This window comes from Carlito syrichta, unplaced genomic scaffold, assembly GCF_000164805.1.
Source record: "Carlito syrichta isolate Samal-C Ts95f unplaced genomic scaffold, Tarsius_syrichta-2.0.1 Scaffold312501, whole genome shotgun sequence".
In the NCBI taxonomy this organism is placed as follows: domain Eukaryota; kingdom Metazoa; phylum Chordata; class Mammalia; order Primates; family Tarsiidae; genus Carlito; species Carlito syrichta.
Window position 1 is genome coordinate 14,526 of NW_007256597.1, and position 18,740 is coordinate 33,265.

At 40.7% G+C, this 18,740-nt stretch overlaps 1 protein-coding gene across 1 annotated transcript; it reads right to left on the reverse strand.

Annotated features, from left to right (window-relative positions):
• Nucleotides 1–255: 255 nt before the first annotated feature.
• Nucleotides 256–17,084, reverse strand: CUNH9orf57 (chromosome unknown C9orf57 homolog). The gene is made up of 4 exons (XM_021718513.1): nucleotides 17,064–17,084; nucleotides 8,817–8,925; nucleotides 5,687–5,809; nucleotides 256–380 (listed from the first exon to the last, which is right to left on the reverse strand). The coding sequence occupies exons 1-4, from the start codon at nucleotides 17,082–17,084 to the stop codon at nucleotides 256–258; spliced, it is 378 nt and encodes a 125-aa protein (XP_021574188.1).
• Nucleotides 17,085–18,740: the final 1,656 nt, after the last annotated feature.

An 18,740-nucleotide genomic window follows, 5' to 3' on the forward strand; every position in this document is an offset into this window, starting at 1 on the left:
AGGGGAATTAAACAAAAAGAGGAGAGGAAAGATATGGTGTTTAAAAGGGTGTTTCTGAGATGAGTTGGAGGTGGTAGGGGAGACACTGGCTACCTTGAAAACCAAACCAAAGTCAATTGATTTTCAACATAACCCCTTCAACCTATAGAGGGCTGAGGTTTCTGAAGACAGCAATAGCTGCCATCTTAGGATAAATGGGTCACACTGGTTTGAGACTGGCTGATCAGTCAAGCATTTGGGATATGGACCACTGCTTCACAAATTGCACAAAGAACTATAGCAGCAGTGACTAGAACGAGTCATGTAAGATGTCGTATTTCTCTGGAAGCATTCTGTGCTGTTCTCTGTGCAGCCTTTAGTTGAATACCATTCAATGCCACCTGAAGGAAAGAAAAGAGGTATAGATAAGAGAATCTCTTGGAGGTACAACCTATGTGGTCTCAGATGCTTCAGATAACGAATAGCATTTTTTTAAAAAAGCGAAACAAAGCAAAAACTCTAGGTGTATCAAGATATAAATCTAAAATTTCTACCATTGGCCGGGTTTGGTGGCTCAGCCTATAATCCTGCGCCTTTGGGAGGCTGAGGTGAGTGGATTGCCTGAGCCCGTGGGTTCGAGACCTGCCTGGGCAACTTGGTGAGACCTCATCTCTACAGTAAATCAAAAGATCAGCCGGGCGTGGTAGCGCATGCCTGTAATTCCGGCTACTCGGAAGGCTGAGGTGGAAGGATCGCCTGAGCCCAGCAGGTCGAGGCTGCGGTGGCCGGGAGTGGCCACTGCACTCCAGTCTGGGTGACAGGGTGAGACTTCAACTCAAAAAATAAATAAATAAATAAATTAAATAAATAAAATTTCTACCATTAAGAATGGTTTGTTTTATCATCTTGCCTTTAAGAACTCCCATTTAAACTATTCTAGCTGGGTCCATTGCATGCACACACTTTGCATGAAACTGCAAAACAAAAAAGCGTTCAAACTCAGATTATAAAGCCATGCAATGGACTATGTAGAAATTTCTGGAGCAGTAGCTATTTGGAAGATTCCTGATAATCATTCCCCAGGTTTACCCAGATTGTGAGTTATTCAAAGGGTTGAATCCACAGAAGGATCATTTTGAAGTGTTACGTGTCTCTCAGAAATGGAAGCTGATCCATAACCTCCCTTAATTTGTTCCCTGATTAAAGAAGTTTACTGCAGAAAATGCAAAAGATGCACAAAAGTGAGAAACAAGTGATAGTTAACTTCCTGTAATCCTGCCACCCCGAGCTTCAATTGTATGGAAGGGAACAAAAGAACCGATTCCCCAAAGGCAGCAAAAAATTGATGACTAGAAACTTAAGATAACAGTAGCATCTCTACTGGGGATGATTTTTCTCTCCCTTCCCCAGCACATTAGATAATACCCAGAGATATTTTCATTATCACAACTGGTTGGGGCAACAGGGTGAGTGGTCAGAGAGTTGCTCTTGGCCTCTAAAATAGAAGTTATGAATGCTGCTTTGCATCCTACGGTACAAAAGACCCCTCTCCATAACAAATAATTTACCTGCTTAAAATGTCAGTAGTGTGATAAAACTATCAGAAGTGTAAGGTCTGATTCTGCTTGTTTCACATCAGTGTGAAATGGCAACATTTCCAAGTTAGAAAACTGCCCTTCCCACAACATTGTAGTTGTTCCAGGCCTTTGACCCATCAAGATCCTCTGTTAATGTTTTCTTTTCTTTTCTTTTTTGAGTCAGAGTCTCACTCTGTCACCCTGGCTGGAGTGCGGTAGCACGCTCACAGCCCCCGTATCCTTCAATTCCTGGGCTCAGGCAATCCTTCCACCTCAGTCTTCCAGGTAGATGAAACCACAGGCGTGTGCCACTATGCCTGGCTTGTGTATGTATGTATGTATGTGTGCATGCATGCATGCATGCATGTGTGTGTGTATGCATGTATGTATGTATGTGAATGAATGTCAGAATCTCACTCTGTTGTCCAGGCTGGAGTGCAGCAGCATGCTTATGGCCATCACAGCCTCTATCCGCTGGACCTACGTGATCCTTCCACCTCAGCCTTCCAAGTAGCTGGAACTACAGGTGTGTGCTACCACCTTCAGCTAATTTTTGGACATATTGTAGAGATGAGGTCTTGCCAAACTGCTGGAACCCCTGGGTTCAGGCAATCCTCTTGCTTTAGCCTCCCAAAGTTTTGAGATTATACACACGGCCAGTATTTTCTATATAAACTTTCAGTCTCTTTCTTTTTTTTATTTTTTTGAGTTGGAGTCTCACTCTGTCACCCAGACTGGAGTGCAGTGGCATGCTCCCGGCCACCACAACCTCGACCTGCTGGACTCCGGCGATCCTTCCACCTCAGCCTTCCAAGTAGCTGGAACTACAGGCGTGGGCTACCATGCCCGGCTATTTTTTTTAATTTATTGTAGAGATGAGGTCTCGCCAAGTTGCCTGGGTGGGTCTCGAACCCGTGGGCTCAGACAAACCACTCGCCTCAGCCTCCCAAAGTGCTGGGATTATAGGCTGAGCCACCGAGCCCAGCCCAGTCTTTTTCTTAAGCATAGAGTCTTTTAACACTTATTCTGATGTCAGTCTGACTCTACGATGCTCTACCTGCATTCAGAAAGAGAAGAGGGATCTCTAAGAGCCAGCATCTCAAGGCCCCAGGGACCTGGACACATTCCTCTTTCAATAAAGAAGGGGCTCTGGCTAGCAAAGGGGAGAACTGAAGGGAACCTAGGGCTTAAGAGCTAGAAAGAATAAACAGAATTCATGTCACCCTCTCATTACCAAAACCCTTTGAGCTGTCACCCCATGATTCTCTTCCTCTCTCCTGACAAATTTTAGTCTCTAATTTTTATTCTTCTCTTTCAATTCCATAGAAAAATTTAGAGTTTTGCCTTGTAGATTTTTATTCATGGACTATATGTACTGCTGGCAATAGATATTTTCCCCACTCAACAATGTTTTAGAGATTCTTCCATGTTAAAAATGAATCTAGGCCGGGTGCGGTGGCTCAAGCCTGTAATCCCAGCACTTTGGGAGGCCAAGGTGAGAGAATTGCCTGAGCTCAGGGCTTTGAGACCAGCCTGGGAAACTTGGTGAGACCTCGTCTCTACAATAAATCAAAAAAAAAAAAAAAAAGCCAGGTGTGGTAGCACGTGCCTGTAGTTTCAGCTACTTGGAAGGCTGAGGCAGAAGGATATATATTATTTATATTTCCTGAGGAGGAAATATAAATAACCTAAAAATATAAGAATAAAATTTCAACCTAATTAGTAAAAATCAAGGAAATACAAATTATAGAAATAATATTTTTTAACCCATCAGATTAGTAAAAAGATACAAAAGTTTCATGATGTCAAGGATTAGTGATGGTATGGGAAAATGGGAATGCTCATACATTTTGAATGACAGCTTAGATTGGCTCAGCATCTTTTTAGACAATTTGTGAATTTCTGTTGAAATTTTAAATAAGCAGTGGTTACTTTCCCCCATGCCAGCTCTAGCATGTCTCCCTTTCTTTTTCTCTTCTTTCTCTAATAAGCTCTGTTTAAAAACTTTGCAAAAAAAAAAAGTATATGTTTTAGGCCCAAACTTTACCTGTACAATGACCACTTGTATACCTAATCCTAAATAAAATAAATACATAAAAATAAGAATATCAGCATTCTCAAAAAAAAAAGTTTAAATAAGTGCACCCTTCTACAAAGCAGTTATGTTTCTTGACATCTACTACAGAGAAATGTTTTCATGTAACACAAAACGGTATGTATCAAAGTTACCATTGCAGCATTATGTTTTATAGTAAAGTAATGAAAATGACCTAAATATTCATCTACAGGGACTATTAATTAAACTGTGCTATAGTTGGGCCATGGAATGCTATGCAACACTTAGAATGAGCTAGATTCTTTTTTTCTGAGTTGGAGTCTCACTCTGTTGCCCGAGGTGAGGTGCAATGGTACGCTCACAGCCACCACAGCCTCAACCTTCTGGGCTTAGGCGATCCTTCCGCCTTAGCCTTCCTAGTAGCTGGAACTACAGATGTACACCACCACGCCTGCTAGTTTTTGTGATTTATTGTAGAGACAAGGTCTTGCCAAGTTGCCCAGGCTGGTCTCAAATCCCCAGGCTCAGGCAATCCTCTCACCTCGGCCTCTCAAAGTGCTGGGATTACAGGCTGAGCCACTGTGCCCGACTGATTGTTGGTTTTTTAAAAAATTATTTTTGATCTTCTTTATTTGTTCTTGATAGATAGGTTTTCCTGTTATCTATAGTTCAGATATTTTTGCCTAGTTAATTTCTTATCTTTTACATTTTGTAGTTATCATTCATTTTATAAATTTAAAAATATTGGTATATTCAAATTTATCTATTATTTCCTTTACAGTGTTTGAGTTTTGGATGCTAAGAAGGTTGTTTTTTTTTTTTGTGAGTTGGGTTCTCACTCACTCACACCCAGGCTGGAGTGCAGTAGTGGTACAATCATGACTCTTTTTTTTCTTCTTTTTTTTGAGTTGGAGTCTCACTGTGTCGCTCAGACTGGAGCGACCTGCTGGGCTCCGGCGATCCTTCCGCCTCAGCCTTCCAAGTAGCCAGAATTACAGGCATGCACTACCACGCCCGGCTGATTTTTTGATTTATTGTAGAGATGAGGTCTTGCTGCCCAGGCAGGTCTCGAACGCGCGGGCTCAGGCAATCCACTCACCTCAGCCTCTCAAAGGCGCGGGATTACAGGCTGAGCCACCAAGTCCGGCTCAATCACGACTCTTCACCAACAACTTCCAACTCCTGGACTCAGGTGACCTTTCCTTCTCAACCTCCTGAGTAGCTGGGACTACAGGCATGCACCACCATTCCTGGCTAATTTTTTGATTTTTTGCAGAGATGAGGTCTCCCTGTGTTGCCCAGGCTAGTTTTGAACTCCTGAGCTTAAACAATCCTCTTGCCTCAGCCTCTCAAAATTCTAGGAATACAGGTGTGAGCCACCATGCCTAACTGAGAAGGCCTCTTCTTTTCCAAACTTAAAATATGTTCTCTACTATTTTCTTCTAATATTTTTATAATTTGAGTTTATTTTGTGTTTAACTCTTTAATCCATCTGCAGCAGGCAAACTTCCTGAGCATGCAACCTGTGCAGTTGCTCAGGGCTCTGCAAATCGTGTATTAAGTAATTTTTTGTAAGGATGTGAGTTGTGTGAAGGAAGCAGTTTATAGATTCATGTGTGCTTTGGAGTCAAAGTACTTGCATTTGAATCCTGGTTACAGCACTCATTAGCTGTGTAACTTCGTGCATATTAATTTTTCTGTGCCTCAGTTTTCTCATCTTTAAAATGGGATAGTGATGGAATTCATCCTGTCAGTGTCTCACTTTGTAGCCCAGACTGGAGTGCGGTGGCTCGATCATAGCTCACTGCAGCCTTGAACTCCTGGCCTCCTCTTGCCTTGGTCTTCTTAGTAGCTGGGACTTCAGGCATGCTATGCCTGGCTAATAATTTTTTTTTTTTTTTTTTGGTAGAGATGGGGGGCGGATTCTTATTATGTTACCCAGGCTTGTCTTGAACTCCTGGACTCAAGCGATCCTTCCACCTTGGTCTTTCAGAACATTGGGATTACAGGTGTGAATCGTCACACCTGGAGGTGTGCTTATTTTAGATAAAAATGTTTAAATGTCAAGACTTACCTTTACTGTAGATCTGTCTTATACAATGCTGATCAGGTTTTGTTTTGCAGGTTCCAGAGTCTAAAATACATCCATGGAAGGGGAGTGAGAGATTGCATAGTCTACAGATCGTACCTCCAACATCTCCAAATACAGGGGCAAAAAAAAAAAAAAATTAATAAAATGAGAGGAAAGTAGTGATGGAGATCAGGAAGCGAGAAAAAGAGGAAGAGAGAAAGAGACAACCAAAAATAAAGCAGTGATTTTTGACTTTAAAAAGTAATATTTAAAAAATTAATACTAAAAACTTGCATCAATTAAAATTTTTTTTTTTAGAATTTAATGAGGGAACTTTCAAAGCCATATGCTACCTTCATGAATTGGAAGTACCCTGAACTGACAATAATCAGAAAAGAGGTCAGGTGGTCTAAACAACTCGGTTAAATTTTATTTAGTTCCTCATTGCCTACTTAAATCAAACCAAAGTTAATTTACCAGAAAATGTATTTTTAGCCACATTTTCACTGTTAGAACTTCATTTCAGTGCCTAGGGTAGCACATTATATGTCGCGGTTTCTTCATGAATATTTATTGCTTGATTAATGCTTGCGTATTGGTTATCCTTAATACTCAAATTCAGTGGCTCAGAAATATTACTCATTGGTTATATAGAGCCCAGGGATTCTTGAACTTAGTCAACATAAGTAAGGTTGGAAGACATTATGTAGAAGACTAGCATTGCTCAATTGTCTGAATACTTACACATACGTTCTCAGATTCCATTTCCTTTCTTCCAGTCTCTTTTTGTCTGAAAATTTACTGCTAATTTTATTAACATACCTATCACATAATATAGTTCAATTTGACAACTAAGTCTAATGTTTCAGATTAGATGGAAAATGAATATTTCCGTCCATAACTAATTCTTAAGTATGTTATTCTATTTATGACTTTATTAGCAGAGGAATATCTAATATATATAACCATTTAAATATGTATTATGAATCCTATTACATATAGCTATTTCAGCATATTTTATAAAGTATGATGATGGTGATTTTCTTTTTTTTGAGTTGGATGGAGTCTCACTCTGTTGCCCAGACTGGAGTGCAGTGGCATACTCCTGGCCACCGCAGCCTCACCCTGCTGGGCTCCGTTGATCCTTTTGCCTCAGCCTTGCAAGTAACCAGAACTACAGACCCGTACTACCATGCCCGGCTAATTTTTGATTTATTGTAGAGACGAGGTCTCACCACGTTGTTTGGGCGGGTCTCGAACCCACGGGCTCAGGCAATCCACTCGCCTCGGCCTCCCTAAGTGCTGGGATTACAGGCTGAGCCGCCAAACCTGGCCTGTCATGGTACTTAATAATGAGTGCAGTGTGGGAAGCGGAGGCCTCAGACTGATGGTCTGTGGGCTAGACCTGGCGTGTTTGACTTTTCAAAAATTATATTAGTTGTAAAAATTATATTAGTTGTAAAAGTTATATTGTTTTCAAAAATTATATTAGTTGTCAACATTTAAAAACTGGAAGGGTTCTACAAAGTGTGAGTTTTTGACTTCTCCTGAAGGATCAGAAGACTGGGTAATGGTGGGCTCTGCTTTTCCCATGGCAGCAAACATCTGTAGCTGGGGACCAGCTGCCCTCCTTTATAAGAAGAGCCTTTCCCCTTCTTGTATAGCTGACTGACTTCCCCCATGTATATGATTGGCCAAACACTTTAATGTATGTGAGTTGGTGATCCCAATATTTGGTACTAAGAGTCTTCAAGTTTCAATACATATGGCCCTTGACTTACAGTGGAGTTACATCCAGATAAACCCATTGTGAGTTGAAAATATCTTAAGTTGAAAATATATTTAATACATCTAACCTGCCAGCATCATACCTTAGCTTCACCGACCTTAAACGTGCTCAGATCACATACAATAGTCTACAGTTGGGTGAAATCATCTCACACAAAGCCCATTTTATAATAAGATGTTGAATATCTCATGTAATTGGTTGAATATTATACCAAAAGTTGAAAAAAAATGCTTCTATGGGTACTCAAAGTACAGTTTCTATGGAATGTTTCCTCAGTTTCCTCATCACTTTTGCACCAAGTTGAAAAATCATATGTTGAACCATCGTAAGTCGAGTACTACCTGTGTTCGAATTTTATTTATCTGTAAGCTGCTCTGTAGTTTCTTTTTACATCAGCATCACTTGGAAGTGTGTGGGAAATGCAGAATCTCAGGTCTCACTCCAAACCTACTGAATCAGACTCTTCATTTTAAAGATGCCCAGGTGACTCATATGTACAACAAACTTGTAGAATACTGCTGTAGAAGCCACCTTGTCTTGTTCCTTCCTTGGCCATCTTCTAAATCTAAGAGACCCATCTTCTGTTAACCTCTGGGTACAGCATAGAGCAGCTGTATTTATTACCATCTCACCATTTAACTGAGAGGGGGAATTCCCATTATGGTGACATGCTTGTTTAGAGACATTGTCTTTATGGACTAATAGTAACCTAATCTGAGAAGTCTTAAGAATTCTGTGAAATCTTATGTGGTCCTTCTATAAATAGAGGAATGTTGAAGTTGGTGAAAAGAGCACTTACAACAGAAAAGGGCTAGGAGACCCCAAACTATGCTCCTTTTGCTAACATTAATTACTTTGCCATGCTTCTAAGGGCTTCCAGACCAGTTTGGTTAGTTCTAGCTTGGCGATAATAGCAACATGTGGTGCACCATCTATCAGCTCAGTTTCCTCATCTATAAAATGGAAAATAGCAGCACCTAGCTTAGAGGTCATGAGGATTACATAAATTAATGAAATGAAATGTTTAGAACAGAACCTGGAATAAATAAATTTGGGTTTTTATTAATTAATTAATTAATTAATATGGGTTTTTATGAATTGAGTGCTTACTTAGGCCTTGTTATAAGCACCCAGAGGTTGAACCCTAGAGATTAACAGGTCAGAGTCTCTTAGAAGATGATTATCAAGAGCAGGTTTAGAAGGAGAGGCTTGAGAAGGTGACTTGCAAAGCAGTACTTTTCAAATTACCCTATTTAAGGCCACCCTCCACCTAGTCATATTGTAATTCTATAATTTCTTAAGTGATTTTCTTTCTGGTTGATTTATGCTTTCCTAATGACTTACCACCTAAGAGGCAGAATAAGATAAAATCACCAGCAAAGACAATCCTTTTCATTGTTAGATTTCCAGTCAGAAGATGGAAGGCAAGACACGTTCTACCATTAAAACTTTCCTGGGGAAGTAATAAAGTTACACATTTATGTTAGTCATTTAAAAAAAGGAAATGGGCTAGGCGCGGTGGCTCAGTCTGTAATCCTAGCACTTTGGGAGGCCAAAGCGAGAGGATTGCCTGAGCTCGGGGGTTCGAGACCAGCCTGGGCAACTTGGTGAGACCTTGTCTCTACAATAATTCGCAAAAACTGGCCAGGCGTGGTGGCATGTGGCTGTAGTTCCAGCTGAAAGGCTAAGGTGGAAGGAGCGCCTAAGCCCAGCAGGTGAAGGCTGCGGTGGCCATGAGTGTGCCACTGCACTCCAGCCTGGGCAACAAGAGTGAGACTCCAGCTCAAAAAATAAATAAATAAATAAAAATTAAAAAAAGGAAATGACTGGCTAAATATCATTTATTTCATGAAGATAGTACAAGTAAATTTATTTTGTAAAAGAGGAAAAGTAAGGTATCTGTTTTTATTCAAAATTCACCATAAAACTTCATAGTTCCAGAATATTTTAAGTTTTAGGTGTCTTCTTATTTACATATACGACCAATCCCTTCAATTTCCTCCTGAATTATAACTGTTTAACACAGTAATATAAAGTAAAATAAATGATGTTTGTAGAATAATAACCTGTTAGAAATGTTTTGGCCAAAAGGAAAATACGGGTATTCATTTATGCATCTTTGTTTTTTTTTTTTTTTGAGTTGGAGTCTCACTCTGTCACCCAGACTAGAGTGCAGTGGCCGCTCCCGGCCACCGCAGCCTCGACCTGCTGGGCTCCGGCAATCCTTCCACCTCAGACTTCCAAGTAACTGGAATTACAGGTGTGCGCTACCACGCCCAGCTAATTTTTGATTTATTGTAGAGGTGAGGTCTTGACAAGTAGCCCAGGCAGGTCTCGAACCCGCAGGCTCAGGCAATCCACTCACTTCAGCCTCCCAAAGTGCTGGGATTACAGGCTGAGCCACCGAGCCTGGCTCATCTTTGTTTTTTTAATTAAAAAAAATTTTTTTTGTAGAGACAAGGTCTTGCTATGTTGCCTAGGCTGGTCTTGAACTCCTGGGCTCAAGCAATCGTCTTACCTTGGCCTCCCAAAGTGCTGGGATTACAGACAAGAGCCCCCGAACCCAACCTTATTTATGCATCTTTATGAACTAGTATTTTCATTGCAAAAGATCATATTTATGAGGAAAAGCATTATATAATAGTTAACAACAGTTAATACTTATTAAAATGAAGGTGACGGAATTGTCAGATTGAGTAAAATATCACATTTCAGTTCTTCACAACCTACCTATCTTCTTCAAGAAGTGCTGTGGGAATTTGCCTGGGTCTGACCTTTAAAGGGATAAGAAGTAAAGTTTCCAGTTTAAGTCTGTTATAACTGAAACCAACATTCTGATTCACTAGATTCCAAACGGTTAAAGCAGTAAAAATGGCCCAAGTAAACTGCACAATTTTTCACTTAAATACTCTGATCTCTATGAAACTTAATTCCCTTACTCATGAAATTAACATAGTAAGACTGTTAGCCAGTAGTTTAAATGGACTAACTGTAAGTTTTGCTGGGCTTAGGCGAGCCTTCCAAGTAGTTAGAATGACAGATGCATGCCACCATACCCAGCTAGTTTTTGTGATTTTTTTTTTTTGAGTTGGAGTCTCACTCTGTCTCCCAGGCTGGGAGTGCAGTGGCACACTCATAGCCATCACAGCCTCGACCTGCTTGATTCAGGCGATCCTTCCACCTCAGCCTTCCAAGTAGCTGGAACTACCATGCACGGCTAATTTTTTGATTTATTGTAGAGATGAGCTTTCACCAAGTTGTCCAGGCTAGTCTCAAACTCCTGGACTCAGGCAATCTTCTTGCCTTGGGATCCCAAAGTGCTGGGATTACAGGCTTCAGCCACCATGCCCGGCCTAGCTAAAGATTTCTATGTTTACTATATGCTCCAGTTTAGTGAGTTCAGATGTACATAGCCATATGGGCAAAAAGTACTGGTCTTGGTTTTTAAAAAAATTAAAATTAATCATTATTAGAGCAGAACTTGGTGCATTTAGAAAACCATTTGATTTTTTATTGTTGTTTGTTTTTTGAGTCAGTGTTTCAATCTGTCACCTAGGCTTGAAGTGCAGTGGATATCACAGCTCATCTCAGGTTCCAGCTCCTGGGCTCAGGTGATCTTTCCACTTCAGCCTCCTGAGTAGTGGGGACTACAGGCGTGTGCTACCTTTTTTTGTAGAGGTGAGGTCTTTTAATGTTGCTCAGGTTGGTCTTGAACTTCTGAGCTCAACCCATCCTTATACCATGGCTTCTCAAAATGCTGGGGTTACAGGCGTAAACCACTGCGCCTGGCCTGATTTTTTAAAAATAATATTTATTTTTCAAATAATACATAGTCTTAAATCAATACATTTTTCTTAACACAAGAGAAAATGTTAAGAATGTTAAAATACCTTTTAACAATGTTCCCAACAAGCCCAATATCTACCCCAAATGTAACTACATTATCAATATGTTAGGCATCTTTTTTTTTTTTTTGAGTTGGAGTCTCACTTCATTGCCCAGACTGGAGTGCAGTGGCTGCTCCCGGCCACCGCAGCCTCAACCTGCTGGGCTCCAGCTATCCTTCCCTCAGCCTTCCAAGGAGCTGGAACTACAGGCGTGCGCTACCACGCCCGACTGATTTTTTATTTATTGTAGAGATGAGGTCTCGCCAAGTGGCTCGGGTGGGTCTCGAACCCGCGGGCTCAGGCAATCCACTCACCTCGGCCTCCCAAAGTGCAGGATTACAGGCTGAGCCACCGAGCCCAGACAATCTTTTTTTTTAAAAAAAAGAATTTCCTATAGTTTATTCAAGGGTATCCTTTTTATTCTGTGATATACTTGTAACATGTGAGTGTGTATAATATTGCTTTCTATTTTTGCAAAAATTATATCATGCTCTCTATTTTTTCCCCTTGAATTTTACTCAAAAATATATTGAAAATATTTTTGTCAGTTTTTCAAACTCTTTCATTATTTTTTTATTGCTGTATGAAATTTCCTGGTATGGATACACCATAATCTATTCGGCCATTCTCAGGTTGGTGAGCACATAGGTTCTTTTTTTTTTATGACAAGCAATATTGCAATGTGTGTACATGTCCTTGGGTACATAGGCAAGTTGTTTCTTTAATACAGATCCTGAAAAGTGGGGTTTCTTGTCCCAGGGTTTGTTCACTTAACATTTTATTTTATTTTATTTTATTGAGTTGGAGTCTCACTCTGTCATCTGGCTGGAGTACAGCGGCACGCTCCCGGCCACCGCAGCCTCGACCTGCAGGTCTCAGGCTATCCTTTTGCCTCAGTCTTCCAAGTAGCTGGAACTACAGATGCATGCCACCACACCCGGCTAGTTTTTGTGATTTATTGTAGAGATGAGGTCTCTCCAAGTTGCCCAGGCTGGTCTGGAACCCCTGGGCTCAGGCACTCCTCTCTCCTCGGCCTCCCAAAGTGCTGGGATTACAGGCTGAGCCACTGTGCCTGGCCTGCTTAACATATTAAAAGATATTATCAAATTGTCCCTGAAAGTAGCTATATTAATGTTCCCATCCACTGGAGAGTATAAGTACTTTTTCACCATACCCTCTTAATACAGAAAAGAAGATTTGTACTGGATGAGTTGGCTCATGCCTATAATTCCAGTATTTTGGGAGGCAGAGGCGAGAGGATTGCCTGAGTCCAGGGGTTCAAGACCAACCTGGGCAACTTGGTGAGACCTCGTCTCTACAATAAACCAAAAAAATTAGCCGGGTGTGGTGGTGCTTGCTGTGGCTCCAGCTATTTGGAAGGCTGATGTGGAAGTATCAACTGAGTCCAGTAGGTGAGGCCGCAGTGGCCATGAGTGTGCCACTGCACTCCAGCCTGGGTGACAGAGTGAGACTCCTACACACACACACACGCACAAATTGCAAAATTATATTAGTGGCCTAATATTTAAAATAAAATATTTTACTTATCAAGTTGGCAAAGAGGGGAAAAAGGACATTATTATTGATGAATGGTGCTCTGAAATAAGCACTTTTAGTCGCAGTGTGGGGAAATGTAAATAAATATGAGTGTGTGTATTAGTACATATATTAGTGCCTATATGCACATATATACATGCAAACATAATTTTTGTTACCCCCATAGCTATAGCCTTGTGTCTGCTATTTTTAAAACTTATATTTAGAATGTTTATTTCATCATTAGGCTGGGCGTGGTGGCTCACTCTTGTAATCACAGTACTTTGGGAGGCTAAGACTGGACGACTGCACTTGAGTGCAGGAATTGCAGACTAGCCTGGGCAACGTAGTGAAACCTCATCTCTACAAAAATAAAAAAATTAGCTGAGTGTGGTGGTGCATGCCTGTAGTTCTAGCTACTCAAGAGGCGACTCAAGAGGATCGCCTGAGCCCAGGGGGTCAAAGCTGCAGTGAACTGTGATAGCGCCACTGCACTCCAGCCTGGACAACAGGGTGAGACTCAGAAGCAAAAAAAAAAAAAAAAAAAATCCTCAAGAATATACTTTTCAAGCTTCTGTAATATTCAACTGTAGGACTTACTACAACTTATTTAATAGCTCTTTCATGTTTGGAAATAATTTTTCATTATATTTTTATTAGTGCTTAAACATTTCCTTAAGGTAAATTCATAGAAATGGAATTCTTGGAACAAAACATAAACTTTTCATAAGCCTTTTGATACACCTTGGCAAATTATTTTCTATAAAGGTAATACCAATTTAGAACTATAATGCGGCATATTTATTTTCAAATCTAGTGCTTAGCACTGTGTTAAGATCACAATAAACATTCAATTAATGCTACTTTTTCTTCTATTTTTTTGATGTTTTTCTTTCTTTTTTTCTGAGTTGGAGTCTCACTTTTGTCACCCAGGCTGGAGTGCAGTGGCATGCTCACAGCCACCATCGCCTCTACCTTCTGGGTTCAGGCGATCCTTCTGCCTCAGCCTTCCAAGTAGCTGGAACAACAGGTGCACACCACCATGCCTGGCTAATTTTTTGATTTATTGTAGAGCTAAGGTCTTGCCAAGTTGCCCAGACTGATCTCAAACCCCTGGGCTCAGATGATCCTCTCACCTTGGCCTTCCAGAGTGCTGGGATTATAGGCGTGAGCCACTGCACCTGACCGGATGTTTTTCTTTTATTTAAATATCTCCATTACAAATTTGTCTTTGGCCCTAATGAGTCACTATTAAAAGTTTATTTTCTTGAATGAAAGTGATATTATCTCATTAGTCAACCAACAAGCTTACATCCCTGAATATACAAACTTTTAAGTATTAATCATGAGAATATTTTTTATCTATATCCCCTTTCTTTAGTGAGAATTTGTCTTCTGACACCTTCTCACTGATAACTATAGGAAATAGCTTTTGGTGAAAGCGAAGAAATCAAGGAGTATGGCCCTGAAAGTGGCCATTGGGTATCTTGGAATTTGAGTGTGGGCATTTCCATCTGAGATGTTCTAGGAAAAGTGGCTGGATACAAAATAATTACTGCATGATTCCATTGAACGTATGGAGTCTAAGAACCGGCAACACTAATGTATAGTGATTTAAGGATAGAATAGTGGTTATCTCTGAGGAGGAGGACTCACTTAGGAAGGGGAATGATGAAGTTTTCTAGGTTGAGGAAAATGTCCTGTATTTGTTCTGGGTGATGGACACCTGTGTTTGTGCAAATATAAAATGTTACTGAGCCACACAACTGAGATATATGCATTTTAAGAAATAATACCATCAGGGTTATATATTTCTTCATTCTCATCATTAGGGATAATTCAGTGAAAAATTCTTTCAAACATCTTTGTATAAATTAGGGATTTACTGAATGGTGTTAAGCCTGGGAGTGACATTATTAATTCAGTAAATATTTATTTAGTCTCTGCTATGTTCCAGAAAAGCTAATTTTATTTTATTTTTCATTTTTTTTTGAGTTAGTATCTCACTCCGTCACCCAGGATGGAGATTAGTGGCATGCTCTTGGCCACCCCTGTGTCAACCTGCTGGGCTCAGGCGATCCTTCTGCCTCAGCCTTCAAGTAGCTGGAGCTACAGGCGAGCACTACTATGCCCAGCTAAATTTTTGATTTATTGTAGAGACGAGATCTTACCAAGTTGCTGGTCTCCAACCTCTGGGTTCAGGCAATCCTCTTGCCTTGGCCTCCCAAAGTGCTAGGATTACAGGCTTGAGCCACCACGCCCATCCCTATTTTAATTTTTTAAGAAAAGCATTCTGGTAGAGGAGTGAATGTTAGGTTGGCAAAGGTGGGACTGGATGCAGGGAGAAAGTTAGGAAGGTGTTGCACTAGCTCAGTCAAGAAATGGTAAAGTCTGGAACCTGGGCAGACTCAGAAGAGATGGCAGAGAAAAAAAAAAGAGAGAAATGCTAAGGACTAAGTGTTCAGCATCTTAACCCCTAATAGCCTGTGTATGAGGCAGCAGCTTAGTCTTTTTTTTTTTTTTTTGAGTTGGAGTCTCACTCTGTTGCCCCGGCCACCGCAGCCTCTACCTGCTGGGCTCTGGCGAGCCTTCCGCCTCAGCCTTCCAGGTAGCTGGAACTACAGGTGTGTGCTACCACGCCCGGCTGATTTTTTGATTTTTTTGATTATTGTAGAGATGAGGTCTCGCTGCCCAGGCGGGTCTCGAACCCGCGGACTCAGGCAATCCACTCACCTCAGCCTCCCAAAGGCGCGGGATTACAGGCTGAGCCACCGAACCCGACTAGAAGCTTAGTCTTAATCCTTTTACCTCTAGCACTCCACTTACCCCTTTATTTTATTACTATTATTTTTTGAATTGGAGTCTGACTCTGTCACCTAGACTGGAGTGCAGTGGCCACTCCCGGCCACCGCAGCCTCCACCTGCTGGGCTCTGGCGATCCTTCCGCCTCAGCCTTCCGAGTAGCTGGAACTACAGGTGCGCGCTACCACGCCTGGCTAATTTTTGATTTATTGTAGAGATGAGGCCTTGCCAAGTTGCCCAGGCAGGTCTTGAACCCGCGGGCTCAGGCAATCCACTCACCTTGGCCTCCCAAAGTGCTGGGATTACAGGTTGAGCCACTGAGCCTGGCCCACTTACCCTTGAAAAGAATGATCTCTTCATATCCTCTCTCACCAGATCAGGAACTTCTGAAGTGAAGAAATGCCATCTTGGTATTTCCAGTTTCCAGCAGGATGCCTGGCACAGTATAGGTGTTTGATAAGTGTTTGCCAAATAAATGGGATATCTTGGAGGGAAAGAAGATTAGGGAAAAGAATCCCAGAATAGTATGGGGATAAGAATCTGTGAGAAGAGTAAGGGACATTGGGTGCCAAGGAAGAATGTGAGGTTGGACAGACTCTCCTTGGCCTGGTTCAGGCTATGGTCCCAGGGGGTGATTTAGGCCTGAGGGGATGAGCAGATTCCAGTTTTTTTCTAAAGGTTGCTGAATTGTTTGGCTGCCTGTTAAGACACTTCTCCCAGCAGTAGGAAGAAAGAATTAGATGGTCTCTAGGATGCAACCTTCCCAGTGAAATCCTACAATCCAAGCTAGCAATGAGTTCAGAGTCTTTAAATTTGGATAGGCTGGAGTACTTCTCCAGGCAAATCAGGATACAGTTGTCTCCTTCCCTGGATGGTCACCTCTGTGACCAATACAAAGGCCCCTAGTGATCTTAAGTCATGTCATCATCCTGGGCATTAATGTCCTCATATCCAGAATGAGGGGACTGGATTATAGAATTCTGTGGTTCTATCGACTCATAAGTGTGGTGGCTGTTTTTTTCCTCCAGTTGTTAGCAGAATGAGAAGTTTCAAAGTCACAGCTTAGGTAAGACCTTCTTAGTAGCAGGAAATGACATTTTGTAGTTTATGAACCTTGATTTTTCATTCATAAGTAAGAGTGCATTTGCATGTACATGTGCTGATGCCTGTTGCTGTGGATACACAGATGCACATATTGCAGAGTCACCAGTGAGTCATCGTTAGGGTACCTTCCCCTATTTTCTGGTAGATATTGTGATAATAAAAAAGTGCGAAGGTGCATAATTTTAATTTTATGCCTGAGAGGGTAAAAGCAGTGTTTAAAAGGAGTTTAATACTGTGTAGTATTGCAAGAGGAGTGACTTACCTGTGAAATCATTGTCATCATTGTCTCTGTTGATGATTAATAATGAATTATATTGCTTTGAAGCTAGAAAACATTGCCAACAGCCTACTTGCATCTAGACCTGGCAAATGCTTTTCTTTTTCCAAGTGTGGTGTAAAAATTTACCATGTCTTATGGATGACTCTGACTTGTCTAGCTTAGAGAGAAGTCCCCATTTTATCATTTCTCATTCCTAATCCTACAAGATGCTTTGAATTAAAAAATGTCACACTGACAGGTAAGTTTGAAAACAAGCTTCTATGATATTCTCTAATGAAAGACATAAATGTGTTTTGGAATGTTAAAAGTTCTGAGACATTCTGAGCCAAAGAAACTGTCTTTTAATCTTATATTTCCTGAATGCACTTGACCAGCTGGTACTTGTTTTCTTTTAATGTTTCTTAATATCCTGAAAAATAAGTTCTGATCCAAATAATGTCCTGCTAATAACCATAGTCATCATAATGGTAACGATAGCATGCAATAATCTCTCACTTTATACTTTGCAAAGCTTGTTTGGCTTCATGATTACCTTTAAAAAGCCTTCTGATATTAGAGATAGAAACTATTTTTATTCCCATTTGAGGAATTCGGGTTCAGAGAGATTACAGATTTCCTTGATATGACACAATGAGTCAATGGTAGACTAGGAACAGGAAACATCCAAATGTCCTCATTATTCATAATGTTGCTTTCTAAAATATACATAAAGTAGAGATTATGAACTTCCAGTATGGATATGAATATTGTAATTTATATGCAGTAGTAACCAGAACCTATAGTAGTTTACAATTCTAAAAAAAATTTCAATTTCAGATATGGTCATTTTTTCATTTATTCAAATAGTATTTATTGTTCTACTGTGTGTCAGGTACTACACAAGTATAGCAAAAACCAAGATTAACGATAGCTGGCATTAAGTTTAAATTCTATTGGGAGAGAAAGAAAATCAGAAAGGGGCCGGGAGTGGTGACTCATGCATATAGTCCCAGTACTTTGGGAGGCTGAGGTGAGAAAATTGCCTGAGCCCGCAGGTTCGAGACCAGCCTAGGCAACTTGTTGAGACTTTATTTCTACAATAAATCAAAAAATTAGCTGGGTGTGGTGATACGCACTTGTGATTCTGGCTCGTTGGAAGGCTGAGGTGGAAGGATTGCCAGTCCCCAGCAGGTTGAGGCTGCAGTAGCCGGGAGTGTGCCACTGCCCTCCAGCCTGGGTGACAGAGTGAGACTCCAACTCAAAAATAAATAAATAAATAAACAAATTAAACAAAAAATAAAAAATCAGAAAGGGTAAATATATAATATAAACAAATAAATAAAATAATATCAAATAATGATAAGGGCTATAAGAAAATAAAACAAGGAAATGTGATAGTGGTGATGGATAGGAAATATCCATCAGTGCCTCAGCAGGTGTTATCGACTGCATTGTGTCCCCTCTGCCTCCAAATTCACATGAGATTCCAACCCCCCTCTTCCTCAGAATGTGATCTTATTTGGAAATAGGGTCATTGCTGATGTAATTAGTTAGGAGAAGTCATTAGGGGAAGTCCTGATTCAATAAAACTGATAACCTTATAAAAAAGGAGACATTTAGAGCTGGGCTCGGTGGCTCAGCCTGTAATTCTGCGCCTTTGGGAGACTGAGGTGAGTGGAT

What these genes read in the sequence shown, in the direction of transcription:
- CUNH9orf57 (XM_021718513.1), bottom strand. Translation starts at nt 17,084, where the DNA reads ATGATGACAATGATTTCACAG. An exon ending in CTTATTCTGCCTCTTAGGTG is followed by an intron (nt 5,810 to 8,816) that starts GTAAGTCATTAG and finishes CTGTATTTGGAG; the next exon opens with ATGTTGGAGGTACGATCTGT. An exon ending in AAGACAGATCTACAGTAAAG is followed by an intron (nt 381 to 5,686) that starts GTAAGTCTTGAC and finishes TCTTTCCTTCAG; the next exon opens with GTGGCATTGAATGGTATTCA.